The sequence below is a fragment of the Bubalus kerabau genome, chromosome 8, assembly GCF_029407905.1.
Source record: "Bubalus kerabau isolate K-KA32 ecotype Philippines breed swamp buffalo chromosome 8, PCC_UOA_SB_1v2, whole genome shotgun sequence".
Lineage (NCBI taxonomy): Eukaryota > Metazoa > Chordata > Mammalia > Artiodactyla > Bovidae > Bubalus > Bubalus kerabau.
Window position 1 is genome coordinate 120,253,236 of NC_073631.1, and position 21,928 is coordinate 120,275,163.

A 21,928-nucleotide genomic window follows, 5' to 3' on the forward strand; every position below is an offset into this window, starting at 1 on the left:
TGAAGGTAAGAGGAGAAAGGGTCGACAGAGGATGAGATGGTTGGATGGCATCACTGACTCAACGAATATGAATGAGTTTGAGCAAACTCTGGAAGATGGTGAAGTACAGGGAAGCCTGGAGTGCTGCAGTCCATGGGGTTGCAAAGAGTTGGACACAACTGAGTGACTGAATAACAACAAAAGGCAGATAGTTCCTAAAACCTAACACTTCTGTGGATCGATTTCCCAAAGATGCTAGCTGACTTTGGGGAGCATACAGAGGTCCCTCCCATTTTATTACTAGGGTGGTTTCTCTTACTTTGCCTGTGATGTGCCTGAAATGTGACATGTAATTTCTCGAGCAAGAGGTCACATGTGACTGTGAAAGGGTAATGTGACACTTTTCACCACCATTTGTGAGCAGGTGAAACCACCCCTGATCTCCGTGAAGCCACCCCTGATCTCCATGAAGCCCTCTGAGTGATGCTCCTTACCCTGCCGCATGGGACGTATGGTCACTTTCAAGTGGCCCCATGAGCCTGGATTGAAGCAGGACTCAGTGCTGTGAGGCATGGCAGGGAAACCCCCAAATCCCACGCTCGATGTCAGCTATGACAAGGTTTCAAAGTCAAACACAACAATATCCATCTGCAGTGTTGAGGAGGAAGTCACATCTTTGGAAACAAACATTTTCATTCTCTGCAATAGTTCTGTGAAGCCTGGCTAGCCCCCTCCTTATTAGTCTGATAATATCATCTCAACGTATGAACCTTGTGCATCAAGCATACATCATTCACAAACTGGCAAATAAAGAGATCCGGATGCTGTGCCCAGCAGGGCCGTGGCCCGTATTCTGCGCTGGCTGGAGCCTTCCTGCACTCACCCAGCTGGCCGCTGGCCTTTGAACCATTCATCAGTGCTCAAGAGATATTCGGGCCGTGATCACCAGACTGCCTGAGCCTCTGTTGTTCATATACCGTGAGTGTAGCTTCTGGTGGGACTTATCCGTCACACAGATTCCTCTGAGGACCCAGATGAGAGCAGTGAGGACAGGCGCTGTCTCTGTGGTTTCCTTTTAGCCTGATGACTTTTTTCTTTTCCGGTCCGTGTCATTTTTCATCACTTTATTCTCATCCGTCATTGTTGCGTCTCTCCATCCAGTCTAGCAGGTCTAAACTCATGTTCTGAAATGAATAGGACTGGAATCCAGAGACAGAAAAAAATAAGTATTTTCTGTTTGCAAGTCTCTGATGTACATCAAAGCTTTTCTGTTTATAATTTGAATTTCTCCCCATCTGGCAGCAGGATCTTTATTGACCAGAACTACCTTACAGGTTGGTTGTGAATTTGCTTGCTTCAGTGTGGTTATTTTCCTGCTTGGAAACAATATAAACTTGGAACTCAGATTTCTTTTTTTTTAACTTGAGCCAAAACAGTCTCTGTCACTACCCGGGGTTTCTAAAAGACCAAATGTTGTTTTCATGGCAGTTGTGTCTTTGTAAGCAAAGGCTGAGCAAACAGAACTCTTTTTGCACAATTTCAGTTTGAGCAAAGGGACAGCAGCCGAGACACACTTAACCTACCAAGGACGCAAGAAATCTCAGGGAGGGGCAAGGAGGCTCCTAGTATTAGTAAATATTTTTGTAACTGCACACATGTGTTCACAGGTGGCTGCTCACATGAGTCTAGGTGTGTGTGCATGAGTGTGTCCATAGGTGAACACATGGAGAATCGAGTGTTTAATGAATGACCTGATTGACAGAGGCATTTACAGTGGAACATGTCCTGTGTCCTAGGACAAGCCGAAAGGGGATGACAGGGAAGGGATGCTAAGAGGGAGCAGACAGGTGGTCCTGCTTCTCCATCGTCCCCTTCCCGCCCCTCCCCGCCTTCTGCGTCAGGCTGAGAGCAGCGCCTCCTTCTGGGCACAGGTGTGGAGCATCTCCCCTCCCCAGGGTCCGCGTTTGTATCTCACAGGGAGGCTGCAGTTGATCGCAGCATCCTAACGCCTGTGCAGACAGGCTGCCTCGGCTCCCAGAGCCGGTGAGGTGAGGCAGCACTCAGCCCGGCACCTGACAGGCACCCAGAGTGGTGGCATCATCATTTTTGCTGTTCCTCTTATTAAGAATAGACCTTAGCCACCCTGTATTCCACAGCTGGGATCCAGGTGAGAAACACCCCTTGGCTGGAACCACAAGTAGCTGGAGGCCGAGCTGACCCAGACAGGACTGGGGACCACGTCCTGCCTCCTGGGTCTGTGTGCAGACCTCGGGATGGCGCACCTTCTTCTGCCCATATCCCTGGGACCTGGCCCTGCTCCCTGAACATAGTAGAGTCTCCACGTATGTTTGTCGGGTTGAATCACATGCAAAGTAAGAAGAAACTGCAAACAGGAGCTGTTGGAAGGATAGCAGGTAAACAGAGTGCTGTCGGAGTCTGACCGTCTAGAGAGATTGGGGCCACAGCAGTCTGTGCAGAGACAGGCAGAAGGGAGGGACTGCGGGCAGCAGTGACGAGCACGTGAAAGCTTGCTGCCATTCAAAACAGCACATTTAATCAGGTAGCTGTTGGCTGGATGCAAGTGAGATCATTTGGAAGAGGAAGACAAGTAAGGAAAGCCAACTTAAAACTTCAGTGGTGAAGCCCCTCTGAAGGCTGTTTAGTAAAGGTGTCCTTAATTGTTTAAAATGAGTGTGGCAGGCTCCCCTTTCAGCACTGCAAGCTCCCTGGGGTCATGTGTGTGGGCCTGCTGTGTTCAGCATGTTTCTTGTCCTCTTACAGAAATCCTCAGCAACACTAACCCAGGTCCGGTCAAAGGATCACAAAGCCCAAATATCTTACTCCGAATTGGGAATCTCCTGCTTTTTCTCCATTTCTTGTGAGTTTGTTTTGAGTTAGGTGTTTTCCTAAATTACCTGCAAATTTTCAGGAGCCCAAGCATCATAGAAATCTCAAAACAATGGGTGATCTTAAAATTCACACAGAGCCGTGGGTTGAGGCTACCTGGGCCAAAGGAGCATGCGTGATGGCATGGGAGGAGAAGGACCCAGCACCTTGACCACAACGCCCGTGGAGCCGGGGGTGGGGCCTCACAGAGGAGGTATGGGTAGTTGAATAGGATTAGGTTATAATTAATCCGTTTAAATTATACGTACAAGGCTGCTTTTTAACTTCAGTGTCCACCTACAATGCGGAAGACCCTGGTTCAATCCCTGCGTTGGGAAGATGCCCTGGAGAAGGGAAAGGCTACCCACTCCAGTATTCAGGCTTGACGATTTCCATGGATTTTCTAGTCCGTGGGGTCAGAAAGAGCTGGACATGACTGAGCGACTTTCCCTTAATGTAGTTTTTACTTGTGTTGTTTCTGTTCGGCTATTCTAAAGAGTGTGACCTGATGTGTGTGCTCGGCCTTGTCGGACTCTTTGTGACACCATGGGCTGTAGCAGGCTCCCCTGTCCGTGGGATTCTCCAGGCAAGGATACTGGAGTGGGTTGCCATTTCCTACCCCAGGGGCTCTTCCAATCCAGGGATCAAACCCGGGTCTCTTGCATCTCCTGTGTTGGCAGGCAGATTCCTTACTATTTCACTACCTGGGAGCCCATTCTAAAAAAAATACTAGATATTAAAATGACAGGAAAGCTGATATGGTTGTGATGTGGCTCTCAGAAAACAAGAGAATACGATTCAGACCCTGTAAGTAAAGATAGCTATCCTCGGTGCTTAGAGAAAAGGGCTGGGGGCAGAGGGGTTGCTGAGTATCAGCAAGGAAACCATGACCTGAATAAAGCACAGGACCCAGAGGGTGGTCTTAGGGGGTCCTTCTTTAGCTGAGTTTAAATTTGCTGCCTTGATACATGACAGCCAAGTATAAGCTTAGGAAGCCGTCCTTCATGAGCTGCTAACCCACTCAGCAAACGTTTTGTTCACGACATTGAGTCCCAGATTCAGAACAGGTACTGGGATGACTCAGATCCCCGGCCCGAAGATTCGTGTGTGTGTGTGTGTGACTCTGTGTGTGTGTGTGTGTGTGTGTGTGTGTATGTGTGTGTAGTAGTGGAAACTTGGTAGGAGCAGTTTCATTGTGTGTGTGTAGTAGTAGGAACTTGGTAGGAGCAGTCATGTCTTTCAAAAGTGGCTTTCACGGTGACGGTTGCTGCTGGTGCCGAGGGCGCCTTGTGAGGCGCACGTCAGGACGGACGCAGGAGGAGGATCTGCAGCCGCTCGGTGGAGAGCAGCTCCCCTGCGCCTGCGTGTCACTGCTCTGTACGCCGCCCCAGTCCATGCACCTTGCTGGTAGATGTCTGTGTTGTTTATAGTGTCCATCTGTAACAAGTAAAGCTGCTGAGAATATTCCTATAAGATAGAACTAATTACTAAACGATCGCAAGCAGCAATGTGACTGAAGTGGACCGTGCATGAGACGGGCAGTTTGCAGTCCACACACATGAATTGCACAGATAATTGTCCAGGGTCAACCCACTCAAGATTTGGAAAAGGTAGACCAAAGCAACACCAAGATAAATACATGCCTGTAAGGATGGTGAAAGCAAACAAAAACAAACAAAACCCACACATGCCTTTTTTAAGTTATGGCATCAACCTCCGTCCGCCGTCAGCCATAGGCTGACGAGACCATGTGCTCTGGCATCCCGGTCTCTGCTCAGTGTGTTCACGCCCTGCTGTTACCAGACCACCCTCCCATCACATGTGGTTCACGGCCCCTCCTCTGGAGAGGTTTTCCAGCTCCATCGTCGAGGGCACCGGAGTGCGCGTGAACTACAGCCCCAGGCATTTTTCTGGGGCTCCCTCTGGTTTCCCGCAACCATGGATGCGTAGCTTCCAGATGAAGGCTGCCCTCAGCCTGGATCCCAGAGGAGGACCAGCACGGCCGCAGCTGACCGGTTCCCACAAGGGTTGAACTCCTGTTGTATTAAAGCACCTAGATTTGGGGGTTTTGTGTTTGAAACCACGAGCTTGTTTAGTGAAGACTGACGGTACGGTCTTTTTAACACAGCAATTGCAATGCCTAGTGAGCTTAACCAGCACAGTCTTACCTGTGTGTGAAGACACATGTTAGAGGATTTCTGTGACAGCGTTTTCAGCAACAACAACAAAACCAGAGGGAAACAGTGTGAACACCCATCAGGAGGGGGTGGACCAAAGACGTGTGATGTGTCCACACAACAGAACACTGTACATCTGTCTAAAGTGCAGGCTTACCACTCGTGGAAGTCATTTCCGTCATCATGGTATCGCGGCATCTAGCATTCTGCAGCCTGATGTTTCCATGTAACATGATACAGTAAGTCCCCTACATACGAACTTTCAAGTTGCAAGCTTTCAAAGATGCACACGTGCGTTCCTCCAGCGTCAGGCGTGAGTGACCCTGCAGCTGGCCCTCCGTCTCCCATCGCTGACCATGCTTCGGCCCCCCCGTCTCCCGCCTCCCCTCCCTCCAGTCATTCCTGCCTGTTCCCCGATGCCAGCCCCTGGGTGCCAGCTATTGTACGGGACCGCTGTGCTTTCCCAGGTGCTGTCCTGTGAGATTAAACATATTTTCTTTATTTTTGTGTGTTTTTTTAACGTATTATTTGTGTGAAAAGAATTATAAACATATTACAGTACAGTATTATGTAGCCCAACTGTGTCAGTTGGGTGCCTTGGCTAACTTTGTAGGACTTACAAACTGGACTTACAAACATGCTCTTGGAGTGTAACTCGATCGTATGTATGGGAAGTATTTTCCACATTTGCCCGTGTGCACAGGTGTCCTCTACTCATCTCCTGCACTCTGTGGTCTTCCCCTGGGTGGATAGACTGCGTTCATGGGGTCCCTCCGCTGCCCAGGGCTAGCCGGGCAGCTCTTGTTCACATGCAGCGGCGGTTAAGAGCTGTCTCCATGCCTCCGTGTGTCCACGCACAGGGCCCACTCTGACATGGGGCATAGTGCTGGGACCCTCTGGTCATGGGTCAGGCATCGTCAGGTTTCACAACTGTGGCTGAGTCTTCCCCCGCAGTGGCTATGCCCACTCACCTGCTGGGCGTTTGGCCTCGTCATCCTGCTTTTGTCAGACTAGATTTCAAGGCAGTTCAAACCACTGAGGTGTGCTGTGTTATTCCGTATGCAGCGTATGTATTATTATTAACACATTTTTGTTGTTGTTCAGTTGCTCAGTCATGTCTGACTCTTTGTGACCCCAAGGACTGCAGCACACCAGGCTTCCCTGTCCATCACCAACTCCCGGAGCTTGCTCAAACTCATGTCCATCGAGTCAGTGATACCATCCAACCATCTCATCCTCTGTCGTCCCCTTCTCCTCCTGCCTTCAATCTTTCCCAGCATCAGGGTCTGTTTCAGTGAGTCAGTTCTTTGCATCAGGTGGCCAAAGTATTGGAGCTTCAGCTTCAGCATTAGTCCCTCCAATGAGTATTCAGGACTGATTTCCTTTAGGATTGACTGGCTTGATCTCCTTGCAGTCCAAGGGACTCTCAAGAGTCTTCTCCAACACCACAGTTCAAAAGCATCAATTCTTTGGTGCTCAGCCTTCTTCACAGTCCAACTCTCACATCCATACATGACCACTGGAAAAACCATAGCCTTGACTTAGACAGACCTTTGTTGGCAAAGTAATGTCTCTGCTTTTCAATATGCTATCTAGGTTGGTCATAACTTTCCTTCCAAGGAGTAAGCGTCTTTTAATTTCATGGCTGCAGTCACCATCTGCACTGATTTTGGAGCCCCCAAAAATAAAGTCTGACACTGTTTCCACTGTTTCCCCATCTATTTCCCGTGAAGTGATGGGACTAGATGCCATGATCTTAGCTTTCTGAACGTTGAGCTTTAAGCCAACTTTCTCACTTTCCTCTTTCATCAAGAGGCTTTTGAGTTCCTCTTCACTTTCTGCCATAAGGGTGGTATCATCTGCATATCTGAGCTTATTGATATTTCTCCCGGCAATCTTGATTCCAGCTTGTGCTTCTTCCAGCCCAGCGTTTCTCATGATGTACTCTGCATATACGTTAAATAAGCAGGGTGACAGGCATACTCCTTTTCCTATTTGGAGCCAGTCTGTTGCTCCATGTCCAGTTCTAACTGTTGCTTCCTGACCTGCATACAGGTTTCTCAAGGGGCAGGTCAGGTGGTCTGGTATTCCCATCTCTTGAAGAATTTTCCACAGTTTATTGTGATCCACACAGTCAAAGGCTTTGGCATAGTCAATAAAGCAAAAATAGATGTTTTTCTGGAACTCTCTTGCTTTTTCAATGATCCAGCAGATGTTGACAATTTGATCTGTGGTTCCTCTGCCTTTTCTAAAACCAGCTTGAACATCTGGAAGTTCACGGTTCACATATCGCTGAAGCCTGGCTTGGAGAATTTTGAGCATTACTTTATTAGTCTTTCAAATACACATGGAAACGATAAATACTAACTCCAAGGTAAATCAACCTCTGGGAAGGGAGCAGACTGAGATTAGGAGACACAGGTGACCTCAAATCTGTGTGTTAGGTTTTATCTTTAAAAAGTGAGGCAATGTGCTATAACTTAAAGATTCGATAAAGCTGCATATTTACATGAAAGGTTTTTTTATGTTTGAAATAATTGCTTATTTGTAAATTTTACCACCTACATGCAGAGAATACTTGAGTGGGTAGCCATTCCCTTCTCCAGGGGATCTTCCCAACCCAGGGACCAAACCCTGGTCTCCCACACTGCAGGCGGATTCTTCACCAGCTGAACCACCAGGGAAGCCCAACATGCAGAAAACATTTTAGGACATTTTAGAATCATTTAGGTTACTTCTGGAAGTGGGGTGAGAAGGACCTTTTACCTGTCACTTTATTCCTTTCTGTGGTATTTGAATTTTTTCAGAAACATGTACCAAGTTCACTAAGCTTCCCAGGGGGCTCAGTGGTAAAGAAACCATCTGCCAGTGCAGGAGACATAAGAGACTTGGGTTTGATCCCTGGGTTGGGAAGATCCCCTGGAGGAGGGCATGGCAACCCACTCCAGTATTCTTGCCTGGAGAATCCCATGGACGTTGGAGCCTGGCGGGCTGTAGTCCATGGGGTTGCGAAGAGTCAGACACGGCTGAAGGAATTTGGCACACACACACACGCATCAAGTTCCTGCATTTGAAAATAAGAAGGGCCCCATCCCAGCTCGGCAACTTCCCTGCTGTGCTGCTGGGACAGAAGACTTAAAGCTCTCACAGCCTGTGTTTTCTCATCTGCAAAATATGGTTGGAAGCACCTGCTTTGCAGAGCCGCTGGGAGGACTAGGAATTATTCATATAAACACCTAGCGGAGTGCCTTTTACATAGTAGGCACTAAATAAATAATCACTGTTTACATTATTAACAAGAATGGAGGATGCGCTCTGTTTGCAAACATACCCTCCCCAAAATGTGCGGAGGAAGGACACGCAGCCCATCTTTCAGTACCTGCTCTGTTCTCCCACACGCGTGCCCAGTAGGGAAATGGATCTTCCAGCCCGAAAACTTCGTTTGACTCAACAATTGAAACCCGCCACCAGCCGGCGCTTAGCCCGCCTTCAGTGGGTGCCATCCCTTTGGGCTAAATGCACAGAGTCTCCCAACCCTGCTGCTCCCTCCGCACCCTGGGTCAAAGGCGCCTGGTTCCTCAAATAAAAAGGCAGGACACCCAGTACCACTTGATTTCAGATAAACAACAAATGAATTTTTAGTCGTAAATCCCAGTACCACCTGGGACCTATTTATACTGAAAATATGTATTGTTAATGTGGAATTCAAATATAACTGGATAACCTGCATTTGATCTTGGCAGGCCTCCCTATGGGGAGATGGAGGAGGGGCACCTGGTGGGCCAGGCGAGGCCCCGGACCTCCTGGACTTTGTGTCTGGGTCCAGTCCCGGGCAGGGGACAGGCAGTCCATGGCTGCCATGGCCGCTGTCTGTCTCAGCCCTGCTGGTCCGGGGGTGCCCCCCCGGCTGGAGCAGCCCTTCGTGCCTCTCACAGCACCTTGGACCCCATGGCTTCTCTCCGCATCCTCTCCGGGCCCTGGACTAGGATTCCGCTCTGCAGTCTTTGAGCGTGGCCAGGGCTCTGAGCTTTGTGGTGGTGGGACCCACGCAGACCCCCGCTCGCAACTCAACCCCTTTCCACTGGGCCCCTTGGAAGTGGGCAGGGAGTTCTGATGGTGATCCCGGGGAAACTGCCCAAATAGTCTGAACCCCCAGGTTAGATGCGGCCGCCCCATGAGCTCAGAGCACCCCCGAGTCTCCTGCCCGAGGCAGAGGAACAGCAGCCCTGGCCTTCCAGCCCCCAGGACACATCCATCCCCCTCTGCCCACTGCCACCCACCCGCCTTCACGCCCTCTCTCCCTGCTGTCTCCCCAGACCACCAGGGCCAAGGGGCAGCCCCCCTGGCTCCTTCCTGTGTGGTCTGGGGTCCTTTGCTCAGCGTTCAATCCACAGATATGTGATCAAGCCCCAAGTATATTCCAAACACCATTCTAGATGCTGGAGATAACGGCAATAAATAAGACCAAGTTTCAGAATTTGTTCATACAAATTCTAGGGCTTCTGTTCTAGTGCAGTTGAAGTGAGCAGTGAACACATATGCTGAAAATCCATACTCTGGGGTCCTGATGTCATGGCAAGAGGCAGCGCTCTGTAAAGAAGAGGGGGAGGGGGCTGGGCAGAGGGGGTGGCAGTTTCTCTTGCATCGGGAGTTGGGGGCGTGGAGGAGGTGTGTGAGCAGAGACTTAATGAAGACAAAGCCGTGTCTGGGAGCAGACTTCAGGCAGAGAGGACAGTAGGCTAGGGCGGGGGTGGGGAGCAAGCCTGGCATCCCTCACGTCCCGCGGGAAGGCCCCCCCCCCACCGCCCACCACACTACCAGTTGGAACAGGAGTGGAACGGGTGTGCAGAGAAGGCGCAGAGATGGGGCTGGAAAAATCCACGCCTGCCTCTCAGTATGCCTTCAGAATATCTGAAAAGTAAGCTTTTCTCTTGCCGCACTCTCCTTTTGCTAAAGGGGGTAACAAAGTTGACCTACAGACTCGACCCACAGCTGGCCAGGCCCTCTTCTCCCTCCAGGCCTGCAGCTTCGGGACAACCTAAGAGCTGAAAGCTGCATCAGGGAACAGGGAAACACGGCTGAACACTTGCACAGTGATCGTGTTACCCTAGAAGTGTTAACCAGGCATTCCAGGAGACGAGGAGGGGAGGACTTCCCCCGGGAGGAACCAGCAAGGCAGCCTCGATGGGTGACTCAAGACAGAGGCAGCAGATTGACCGGAACTCGGTGAAAACGCTGTAGGACTGGAGGGTCACAGGGAAGGTGTAAGGGCATCGATGTTTTATGTCGTTGCGACCCTCTAAAATCATGCCCTTCTACTTGGGTTCCTTGTAACTGACATGGATGCAAACTTAGGAAGACGTGCCCTTAACCCCCAGGGACCTGGCCTCTGCCGTCCACGCTGATGACCACCCCCCCCCCATTGGGGCCGGGCGCCCAGAGCCCTGAGGAGCACGTGGTAACCAAGGTTTGGTTCTCCTTCGTTCTCAGCTAAACTCATGGCCTCCTTGTCTCTCTACCCACTGCAGGTCCTGGGGTCCCCACGGTGAGCGTGCACAACACGACCGATAAGAAAAGTAAGTGCTCTTTGGTCTTGTCTTAAATCTCCCTGCAATGTGGGGCAGGGAAGTAGAAAGGCTTTAAGAGATGATCCAGGCACAGTTTCTGTTTGGAGACCATCGTGGTCGTGTCCTAGCAGCTCCAGATGAACCTGCGTCCCCAGTACTGTTGGGTGCGATGTATGTGAAGATCTCCCAGCCAGTGAGGGCGCGCAGGCCCACAGGCAGACTGGGGTGAGCCGTCCTTGTCTGCGACCCCATAGGCAGAGCCCCGCCGGAGGCAGAGCCCTGGGCCTCAGGGATGTGCACAGACAGTGCTGGGCTCTCCAGCCGGGCCTGCCGCGCCCTCCCGGCCCTGAGAGCCCCCCACCGCGGGCTGAGGCTCCGTGGACACCTCCAGCCCATCTTCCTCTGTGGTCTGGGGGCACCTGCCTGGCACAGGGGTCTTCGCCTCCAGGCCGCTGCAGCAGTGGAGCTTCCCAGAGACTCTCAAGGACCCACACACCTTAGGGTGACCTGTGCACATGTGTGTTCACACAAAAGGTGGAAATGGTGGGAGGAGGCAGAGCTCAGAAGTCAGGAGCCCTCGACCTTGGTCGCTCCCTGCCTCGGCCCTCCTCTGCCCTAATCCCCCAGGAGTTCTGAGCTTCCATTCCCCCCGATCTGCCCCCCTTCCTGGGCGCCAGCACCCCCGTTGCACCAGCCCTGGTGGGACCCTGCTCAGCACCCTCCCTCATACAGCCCCAACTCACACAGTTCCTTTAATTCTCTCGGCAAGGGACTGCTGCTGTCTCAATGGCAGAGTTTCAGGCACCAGGGAGAGTTGGTTAGGGGGAAAGTTTCAAAAAGGAGATGGCCAGCAGCACATTTAGACAGAAATCCAAAATTAAAGATCAATAACAGTGAAATCAAAAGTAAATAATTAAATCATTTAAATACAAAAGGAAAAAAAGCAAGAAAATGGATGTGAGAGTGGATGGATACAGAGTCTATTCCTTATATATATTCATTAGTGTGCTCCATGCCAGACACGGACACCACAGGAATATCTGGGGGGGCCGCCTGGAAGATAAGACCTGGAGGTCGCAGTTCCCAATGGTGCATCAGAGCCGGAGCGTGGAGTTCAGCCTCCAAGCACTGCGGTGGGGAGTCTGCCGGGGGGTTTTCCTGAGTGTTTAACTCCTGACTCATTTGAAAAGACCCTGATGCCGGGAAGGATTGAGGGCGGGAGAAGAGGATGACAGAGGATGAGATGGCTGGATGGCATCACTGACTCGAGGGACATGAGTTTGAGTAAACTCTGGGAGTTGGTGATGGACAGGAAGGCCTGGAGTGCTGCAGTCCATGGGGTCACAAAGAGTCAGACATGACTGAGCATCTGAACTGAACTGAACTAACTCCTGACGGGTCTCAGGTCAGCTCCGGAGCCTCCCGTCCCGTCTTGTCACTCGCTGCGTCGGCACAGAACACAGTGCCCCCCGGTTTGGGTCTGTCTGTTGAGCTGGGTGGGCTGCCCCCAGGCAGGGGTGGGGCTGATGCCCTGGTTCCCGAGCCTCTCCCGGACCGAGATGCAGAGGAGGTGCTTGGGAGGCCCATCAAAGCCTCCTGGCGCCTCTGCCAAAGTCCACATGGTATGCCTGCCCCACCAAGGCTGCACCGTGACCATCTTCCAGAACCAGGGCAGGTCTGGAGCCCGGAGACCTTAGGAGTTGAGATGATGGAGACAGTGACCCGGGCCGGCGTCACAGAGCCGGCCACGAGCCGGAGCCACTGCTGAAGATTCTCTGCGTGTTCTATCCCGTCTTCCCTCGCCGCCCGGGAGGCAGGCGCTCCCATCACCCCAGAATTGACGAGGAGACCCGAGGCAGAGGGGCACAACTGTCGTGCGCCCAGCCGGAGAGCACTGGTCCCGCCTCGAGCCGGCAGCAGGGGCTCAGCCCGGCCCCCACCTCAGAGCACGGCACTGACCAGCGCAGCCTTGCGGCCAGTGTGGCCAGGGGGCTGCTCAGCCCCAGTGGCTCTGTCCTGCATCCACCCCAAGACAGGCCAGGGCAGGCAGGCTGCCCCCCACCCCCACCGCACACCCCAACCTCCGAGCCGGCTGGGCGACCACAGCCTCATCCTCTCCCTGCTCCAGAGACCCTTGCCCTGCAGTGAACCCCGCTCAGCCTCAGTGTGCAGTTGGCGGGGCGGGGGGAGCTCTGAGCAGGGGGCAGATTCTGGGGGAGGGTTCTGCAGTCAGCAGGACTGAGCCCTTAAACTGCACCCTGAATGCTTAATCCCCGTTGGGACCACGCTCACCATTTTTTACATAATCAAGTGACCACCTAATATCAAGGGCTGGCCTCCCTGCGGCTTCCTGGACATTCCTGGGCACCCATCTCGCAGCAGCTCACCCGAGGTGAGCTCAGTGAGGGCCAGACCTTATTCACGCGAGCCCAAGCACGAGGTCGTGACCTTGGGGCCCGCTCTGGTCACCGAGGGCTGAGGCCTTTGTTCTGCTGCCACCTGAGTGACCTGCTCACAGCCACAGCCTCCCCGACGGTCCCTCCAAAAGCCGCCCCAGTTAACCTGACGCAGCACCGAGTCCCTACTGGTCTTTGAGCCCCAAGCAGAGCCCAGGGCCACCCCACTCGTCTGGAAGGCGGTTCCGACCGGTGTGCAGATGGGGAGACAGGGGCCACCTGCCCGCAGCCCAGCAGCCTGAGGGCGAGCAGGCCCTGGGGATTGGCCTTCAGAGACGCTTGGGGAGCCTGGTCAACCAGCCTGTGGCCTGCATTGTACGACAGCCCCAGGCAGATAGGCCATGGCAGGCAGGGCCCCGGAAGGTCCCGTCCATCTCTGAAGGCAGCAGCCGTTTCCCGGCTTCCTGCCCCACTCTGGAACTTGAAATTACTGTTTCAGAATTCTTTGCCTTCCCCCTCCTCGGCCCCTTGACCCCAGAGCCACCCTGGGACTATCTGATTTCTTTCCCTTCAGAAGATCTTCTTTACAAACAGAGCCTGTGGTGTCACAGATGTGACTCTGAATTATTTAGAAGCTGTTTCCTGAAGAGCATAATTGTGGTCAGAGCCGGAGTGCACTCGTTAGGTGCTGGGTGTTCAGGCCGCTCAGGCCCTGGGGTGGCAGAGCCGACACAGCCGAGTAAATAGACGCTTCGAGGTGAGCGTGAGGGGCGTGAGCTCGGGGAGAGGGTGTGATCCAGCTGCAGACGACCGCCAGCTCCCCTGTCCCCCCAGCATGGCCCAGCCCGGGTCCAGAGCGCCTGCAGGCAGGTACAGCATGGTCTGCCCCCAACAGCGCCCACAGCGTCGTGACTGCTTCTCCCGGAACCAAGTTCCTGGGCTGCCCGGCGCAGCTCCTCCCCCAGAACTCATGGCCAGCGTCTCTGCCTCCTGCTCCCTTCAGTCGGCTTTTTACAAAGAAGCAAAACCAGCTTGCATGGCAGCTCTTGTTTGAGACCGTCCCAGCCAGCGGCTGTCTGGTCCAGTCCACTTGCTCTCTCGGTCCTCTGCCTGGTGGCCACCCCGCCCTCCCCATCTTCCTCCGAGTGACCACACAGGGGCGTCAGCTATACCATCAGGCGTGTCAAGAGCTGGGACGACCGTCGGGGAGATGTAAGGAGGGATCAGCACGAGTGCACCTGGCCCCATCAAGCCCAGAGTTGTCCACAGGACTCTGGAGGGCGGTGAGTTGGAGGCTCCATGTCCACCGCTACCACTTCCTGAGTGAGATGGAGTTGACTGGGTGGGGGCCACACGTGGCCCCTCATTGGTGCCAGTATTATAAACACACTCCATCACTCTGCCTCCAAGTTGCTTATAATCCTTCTGGAGAGAAACAGACACGGCAAACAGAACAATGACCCCCAGACCGTGTGACCACCTTTAGAATTGCATCTGTGCCACACTGGGCTTGAGCTGCGCATCCCCAGGTGGGCGGGCCGCCTCTGGGATGCCGCGGTCACTGACGCTACAGGGACAGCTGCCTGAAGCACGCCAGGAAAGGCCCGGACTGCAGGAGGCCTGGAAATCCAGGCGGGTGGCCAGACCCCAGTGACGGGGCGGCGCTGCCCAGACCGAGCGACCTCCGTGCCAGCCCTGCCCTCCTGCCGCCAGCAGCAACCCGAGACGGGGAGGGCAGCTCTTCTCTCCTCCAGCCCAGCGGCTCGCTGGCTTCCATTCGACGCTGGTCACTCAGGCCCCCGCACGCAGCCAAGTGGCGATTCCACCAAAGACCTGAGCCAACTGGGTCCCGGAACAGCCACGGCCACACAGCGCCTGCACACGGGGGCCCAGCTGGGAGGCAGCCCTCGTGAGCCACCCGGCTTCCTGCAGGCTCACCATGTCCAGATCTGATAATAGCTAATTCCGTCAAATATTAGAGGGGCTCACATTTAATTAAGGAGCGGCCATTTGTCTGCTCCTGAAGGCAGGTCCCCACGGCCCCCACGTCAAAAGAGACTCCTCGGGGAACAAGCGCGTCTTTTCTTATTTCCTCTGCCAAGCCCCTGCCCTCTTTGAATGCAATTATGGGAACAAATAAAATGGCTTAACTCAACTCCCCGGTGGGACAGCCAGCTCTCTGCTGATAAAACCGGTTGTGTGGGCAATCATTAAATGAGAAATCTAATATTTAACTAAATTTAATAGTCTGTTGCCATGGTGCCTTTCTGTGAAGGGTGGGATTTTAATACAGAGGGACTAGCTATTCACATGCCGTCTGCCGAGGCCGTGTGCAGTCAGAACACCGGGGGCTCCCTGGCGAAGCCACGGCTCCCGTGCCCAGGAACCAACCAGAAGCTCCACGTTCCGGTGGCAAGTCCGTGTTCTCCTTAGGTCCACGCGAGCCGCGCTCGTAGGCTGTGCGTCAGCCTGCACACAAAGCTGCTTCAAGCTTGGCTGGTGTAAGCACTGTCAAATCCCCATGCAGATGCGCGGAGAGAGGGTGACGACCAGCCTTGAGTGGCTGCTCCAGGTCTCCTGCCTGGTGATGTCTGCCCATCCAGGCCGCCCCCCTGCCACCCCCCCGGAGCTCCATCTAGCCCCAAGAAGTGGGAGCTCAGAGCTGCTTCTCTGACAGCAAAGGACCCAGCCCTGCTCTTGTCCCTAAGGATGCTCCTTCTGTGTTCCCACTGATCCCCTGTCTTCGTGTGTCTCCATCCCTCTGGTCTGACCCACAGCCCCATCCACGCCCCCGAGCCCCTTAGCTGCCTCCCTCCCGGGCTTCGCTTAAGCAGACACAGAGGTCCAGATCACAGGCTAGAGGGCTGAAGCTTCTAGAAGACCCTGTGAGGTCCGCGCTCCGAGGTCTATAAGCTTGGGTTTGGGTAGCATCAGTGAAATTAGAAGACGCTTGTTCCTTGGAAGAAGAGCTGTGACAAACCTAGACAGCGTATTAAAAAGCAGAGACGTCACTTTGCCCACAAAGGTCCGTATAGTCAAAGCTATGGTTTTTCCACTAGTCATGTACGGATGGGACAGTGGGACCGCAAAGAAGGCTGAGTGCCAAAGAACTGATGCTTTCAAAGTGCGGTGCTGGAGGAGACTCTTGGAGCTCCTTGGACAGCAAGGAGATCAGACCAGTCAATTTTAAAGGAAATCAGCCCTGAATATTCACTGGAAGGACTGATGCTAAAGCTCCAATTCTTTGGCCACCTGATGAGAAGAGCTGACCCATTGGAAAAGACCCTGACGCTGGGAAAGATTGAAGGCAGGAGGAGAAGGAGACGACAGAGGATGAGATGGTTGGATGGCGTTACTGACACAACGGACATGAGTTTGAGCAAACTCTGGGAGATGGTGAAGGACGGGGAAGCCTGACATGCTGTAATCCGTGGGGTTGCAAAGAACCAGACACAGCTGTGTGACTGGACAACAACACTGAATTTCCTAAATTCCCAAAATTAAATAGTAACTTGGGTGTTCAAGCACTGCCAACTTTTAAATCAGTGGATTAAAATGTGCTTTTGTTTTGGGAGAAGAAAGAAAGACTCGGGCCAAAACCCAGGCTCGGCTTCTGTGAAGATGCATCATGTCCCAGGCATGAGTCAGATTTCCACAGACAGGTCGACTCTTGCTACTGGAAACTGGTATGTTTTGTCCCTGGGATGCCCGGCGTGGGATGGGGCAGCCAGGCCGGTGACAGAGTCTCTGAGAGCTGGTGTAGCGTGGACCTGGAGGGGGACCCGAGATTGACGGTGGGGGCTTCTCTCGGAGTAGCTGACCTTTGACCTGATGGAGGGGAGGAGCCGGGAACACAGAACAGCAAGTGTGAAGGCGCAGAGACAGCAGAGAACATGGAAAATGACGTTATTTCCATCGTCTGGTGGGGCTCCCTCCCTATTGTCCTGCCCTGAGAGTGTGGATAGAGCATGGAGAGGAAATAATTAATATCTCCCAAACCGGTCCCTCTGTGTGCCGGGGAGGCTGTGTTAAAGGGCCGAGGCTGTTCGGACTCAGGGAAAACGACTGCTCTCTGCTCTGTTAGGACCGTGGGGCGCTCTTGCCACACTGAGGTCAGGGTCCCCTCCCTCGCGTGTCTGTAAGACCGCAAGGTCGAGAGGGTGCCACCTCCGGGCTGGGTCTCCAGGTCCCGAGCTGAGGTCAGGTCTGCCGGGATCTCCGGGCTTCACAGGCGGTGCCCGTGGTAAAGAACCCAACTGCCAGTGCAGGAGACATTAGAGGTGTGGGTTTGATGCCTGGGTCGGGAAGGTCCTCTGGAGGAGGAAATCCCTCTCCAGTATTCTTGCCTGGACAATCCCATGGGATTCTACAGAGGAGCCTGGCGGGCTACAGCTCGTGGACTCGCAAGTCAGACACGACTGAGGGACTAAGCATGCACACATGCACTGTTTGGACCTCCGTGTGTCAACACAGCCCTTGTGGACACAGCTTTCCTTTCTCACTTTCTACAAAGGACTGGACTTCTTGCTTGCCAGGTGGTGGGGTCCAACCTCACCGTTTTTAAAGCTAGTTTCACCATTTCTCCCCTCACTGTGTCACCAAAGCTAAATATCCAAATATGTGCTCAGCAAACTCGTGAAGCGCCTTCTGTCTTGTTTCTTGGCTTGTCACCAGCCCTAGGAACTTTTGGTCGCCTCTGCCCCCAAGGAAGTGTGGGGGTCCTGCTCAGGGTGGTCCCCATGGCCTCACAGACAGAACACTCAGTGCTGGGGGTCCTAAGTGCTGGCTCACCTGCCTGGCCTGTTCTTAAAAGCAGTTATCAGCTCGCTTGTGAGATTAGGTTCTTCTTTAAAAGGTTCACCCCCATTTCCAAGTGACTTGTCTACCCAAAGGTCGAGCCCCTTGGAGATAAAACTTTCTTTCGATGGAACCACGAGTTGTCCCCAGGTAGGTTGGGGGAGAGAGGAGGAAAGAAGTCACGTGTCAGATGGAGCCATTGAGGGGAGGGCCAGTTCTGCAGGGCATGGAAGAAGGGGGCTTTTGCAGGGACAGGGTCCCTGCCAAGGCCTTCGTGAGCTGGCGCAACGTAAGGGTCTCAGAGCAGCTCCTGAGGTGCAGGGAAGTGTGCGGCCACCTCTCTGGCCTGGAGGGAGACAGGCCAGTCCCCCTGCACCCGGACTCACACGGCCACGCGGCCACCTCGAATGAAGGTCTCCGGGGCCGGGCCACCTATGGCTAAGGCAAGAAAGCCAAGTCCACCTTCCTGGACAAAGTGGCAAAGATCACCTCCAGCTCCTGTCCTCTCTTCCAATGTGTTATTGTGGCCACTCCATTTGGAAACCACTTGCCTTGACAGACATGATGTCAGTTCCCAAAAAAACCAGCAGTCCTGAGACCAGTCACACCCCCAAAATGATTCCCGTGTGTGAGAAATGCCGTGGAGCATGTCAGGGGCAGGGGCGCTGGGCACCGCGGAGGAACCCACCGCCCACCCGGAGCAGCCAGGCTGACCTGGACTCGCCCCTGTCCTGTGACCGGGCTAGGGATGTAACGTCTGCGGCTCTTGGCTCCTGCCGTGGATGTGTGATCCTGTCCTCTGATGTAGCAGTCAGGAGGCACGTGAAACCCCAGGGCGTCCGTGAGCAGGGATCTGAACGCATCATTGGTCTGTCTGTTTCAGAGATGTTTGATCTAGAGACCAACGAGCACGTACAGAAAGCCATCAGCGACCGGCAGATGCCGAAAGTGGAGTACAGGAAAATCGAGACTGACGACTACAGTGAGTGGTTCAGGGGAAACAGCCCTGCGTGATCACTATGCCAGCGGGGGGTGGGGGCGCGGCGGGGCCCCAGCGAGGGCCCCAACTCCCCCTCACCAGCCAGGCGGACCCAGGGGAAGCCGACTGTGTTCACAGGCAAGACACTCGCTCTGTGCCAGACAGAAATAAACAGGAGCGGTGATTTCTGTCCCCCGGAGGCCAACAGTTTAGACGTGGTCCCAGATGAAAATTCTCTCCTTGGCGGGGAGCAGGCCTGGACACCACCCAGGGCAAAGGCTTCCCCCAGACGTTCCCTTTCTGTGCCACCGATGCCCTTACTGCCTGTCATCTCACCTCTCCGTGTTGCTCACGGGCTGGGGGGCGTCCTCGCAGCTGGAGACGCACAGCGAAAGGTTGGTGGCCGGGGCGGCTGGAGATCATCAGTGCCCTTCCTTGGCCTGTGTCCTTCTCCCTCTGAGCTGTCTGTTCAGCCCTTCAGTGAGCTTCCATGAGCTTGTCCTGCGGCAGGCACCCCTGAGAGCCCCGGGGCCCGGCTGGATGGGACCCGAGCTCCAGGCGGGAAGGGGGTCCCGGCAGCTTCGGCAGCTCTGCACACGGCGCCCTGCTACCCAGGCCCAGGGCGTCCACCCTGGGGCCTCAGTCCCCGCAGCACTGTGTCCCTCCGCACTGTCCTGCTGTGGGGGATGACACCCTTAGTGTGCGGACTGGTTTCAGGTCATTCAGACCGCAAACCTCGAAGTCATTTTTGAGTCACCCATCCAGGTACCATCTGCTCATCATCTCTGAGGTCTTGGGAGCTAACTTGGAAGGTCGCCAGGGATGGATGGGAAAGAGTGATGCCTGAATGCAGGCCCTGGGGTGGCGGAGGGAGGGTGGCCAGAGCCTGTGTCTGTCTCCCCAGACAGCGTCTGGGAGCTCCTCGTCGTCTGCCCTTTCCCTTCAGTGGGGCAGCAGCTCGTCACTGGGGCCCGTGAGCCCTGGAGTCTTGTTAAGCATCCCTGTCAGATGGGACCTGGCCACCTGCCGGCCTGTGAGCCGCTGAGGGCAGGATCCGAGGCTTTGCCCACGGAGCACAATCCAGAAAGCTCCCCCGCCCCACCCAAGACTCCACATTCCATGAAGCCAAGTCCTTCAGAGCAGGAAGGCAGGGCCCAGGGGCTCCAGGGAGAGCAGGAAAGAGGACTGGGGTCCCGTGGAGCTTCCCAGCAATGTGGGCTCTGAAGGGGCTCCTGGAGCCTCTTTCGGTCGGCAGAAAAGAAGGGGGCATCCATCCAGGGAGGATTCTTGGCGGAGTAAGGAGGCTGATGGGTGATTCCACGTGGGGCCCTCACCCCCCATCTCCTTCACCTGCATCCTGTTGTTGGGCGCATGGAGTCATATGGTACTGGAAGCGTCCTAATCATTGCTGGAGGTGCGGGGGGAGATAAAGGGGGAGAGGCATAGGGGGAGATACAAGGGGGAGAGGCGCAGGGGAGATACAAGGGGGAGAGGTGCTGGGGGAGATACAAGGGGGAGAGATGTGGGGGGAGATACAAGGGGGAGAGATGTGGGGGGAGATACAAAGGGGAGAGGTGTGGGGGGACACACAAGGGGGAGAGGTGTGGGGGGAGATACAAGGGGGAGAGGCACAGGGGAGATACAAGGGGGAGAGGTGTGGGGGGACACACAAGGGGGAGAGGTGTGGGGGGAGATACAAGGGGGAGAGGCGTGGGGGGAGATAAAAGGGGGAGAGGCGTGGGGGGAGATACAAGGGGGAGAGACGTGGGGAGAGATACAAGGGGGAGAGGCGTGGGGGGAGATACAAGGGGGAGAGATGTGGGGGGAGATACAAGGGGGAGAGATGTGGGGGGAGATACAAGGGGGAGAGGTGTGGGGGGAGATACAAGGGGGAGAGGTGTGGGGGGAGATACAAGGGGGAGAGGCGTGGGGGGAGATACAAGGGGGAGAGATGTGGGGGGAGATACAAGGGGGAAAGGCGTGGGGGGAGATACAAGGGGGAGAGATGTGGGGGGAGATACAAGGGGGAAAGGTGTTGGGGGAGAGGTGCTGGGGGAGAGATGGGGGAGAGGTGCGGGGGGAGAGATAGGGGGAGAGGTGCGGGGGAGATATGGGGGAGAGGTGTGGGTGGTGGGGAGAGGTGCAGGGGGGAGATACAAGGGGGAGAGGTGCGGGGGCAGATACAAGGGAGAGAGGTGCGCGGGGAGAGACGGGGGAGAGGTGTGGGGCGGGTGGGGAGAGGTGTGGGGGGAGAGATAGGGGGAGAGGTGTAGGTGGTGGGGAGAGGTGCAGGGGGAGAGACGGGGGAGAGGTGTGGGTGGTGGGGAGAGGTGCAGGGGGAGAGATAGGGGGAGAGGTGTAGGTGGTGGGGAGAGGTGCAGGGGGAGAGACGGGGGAGAGGTGTGGGTGGTGGGGAGAGGTGCGGGGGCAGATACAAGGGGGAGAGGTGTTGGGGGAGATACAAGGGGGAGAGGTGCGGGGGGAGAGATGGGGGAGAGGTGCGGGGCGGGTGGGGAGAGGTGCTGGGGGAGAGATAGGGGGAGACGTGTGGGTGGTGGGGAGAGGTGCGGGGGCAGATGCAAGGGGGAGAGGTGCTGGGAGAGAGATAGGGGGAGAGGTGCAGGGGGGAGATACAAGGGGGAGAGGTGTGGGGGGAGATACAAGGGGGAGAGGTGCAGGGGGAGAGATGGGGGAGAGGTGCGGGGCGGGTGGGGAGAGGTGCTGGGGGAGAGATAGGGGGAGAGGTGTGGGTGGTGGGGAGAGGTGCAGGGGCAGATGCAAGGGGGAGAGGTGCAGGGGGGAGATACAAGGGGGAGAGGTGTGGGGAGAGATACAAGGGGGAGAGGTGCAGGGGGAGAGACGGGGGAGAGGTGTGGGTGGTGGGGAGAGGTGCGGGGGCAGATGCAAGGGGGAGAGGTGCGGGGGGAGAGATAGGGGGAGAGGTGCGGGGCGGGTGGGGAGAGGTGCGGGGGAGACCGCGCTGCAGCGGTGGCCTGTCCCCGGCCCGTGGGCACGGCTGGTCGCTCTGGCCCCACGCGTGCTCAGTGTGTCGGAGGCCGATGGAGAAGAAACCAGCCCAGGAGGAGTGTGAGTGGAGGCTGTGGTCATGCCTGGCGGGGACATCTCTGCCCACCAGGCCAGGGCCAC

General features: G+C 55.1%; 1 protein-coding gene across 1 annotated transcript in view; it reads left to right on the forward strand.

Moving 5' to 3' along the window:
- The window catches only part of DPP6 (dipeptidyl peptidase like 6), a 785,445-nt gene that overhangs the window by 740,476 nt on the left and 23,041 nt on the right, over window positions 1–21,928 (forward strand). Inside the window, exons 17-18 of the mRNA XM_055591348.1 lie at window positions 10,571–10,618; window positions 18,686–18,784. Coding sequence (XP_055447323.1) covers window positions 10,571–10,618; window positions 18,686–18,784 — 147 coding nt within the window. The remainder of the gene's footprint in view (window positions 1–10,570; window positions 10,619–18,685; window positions 18,785–21,928) is intronic.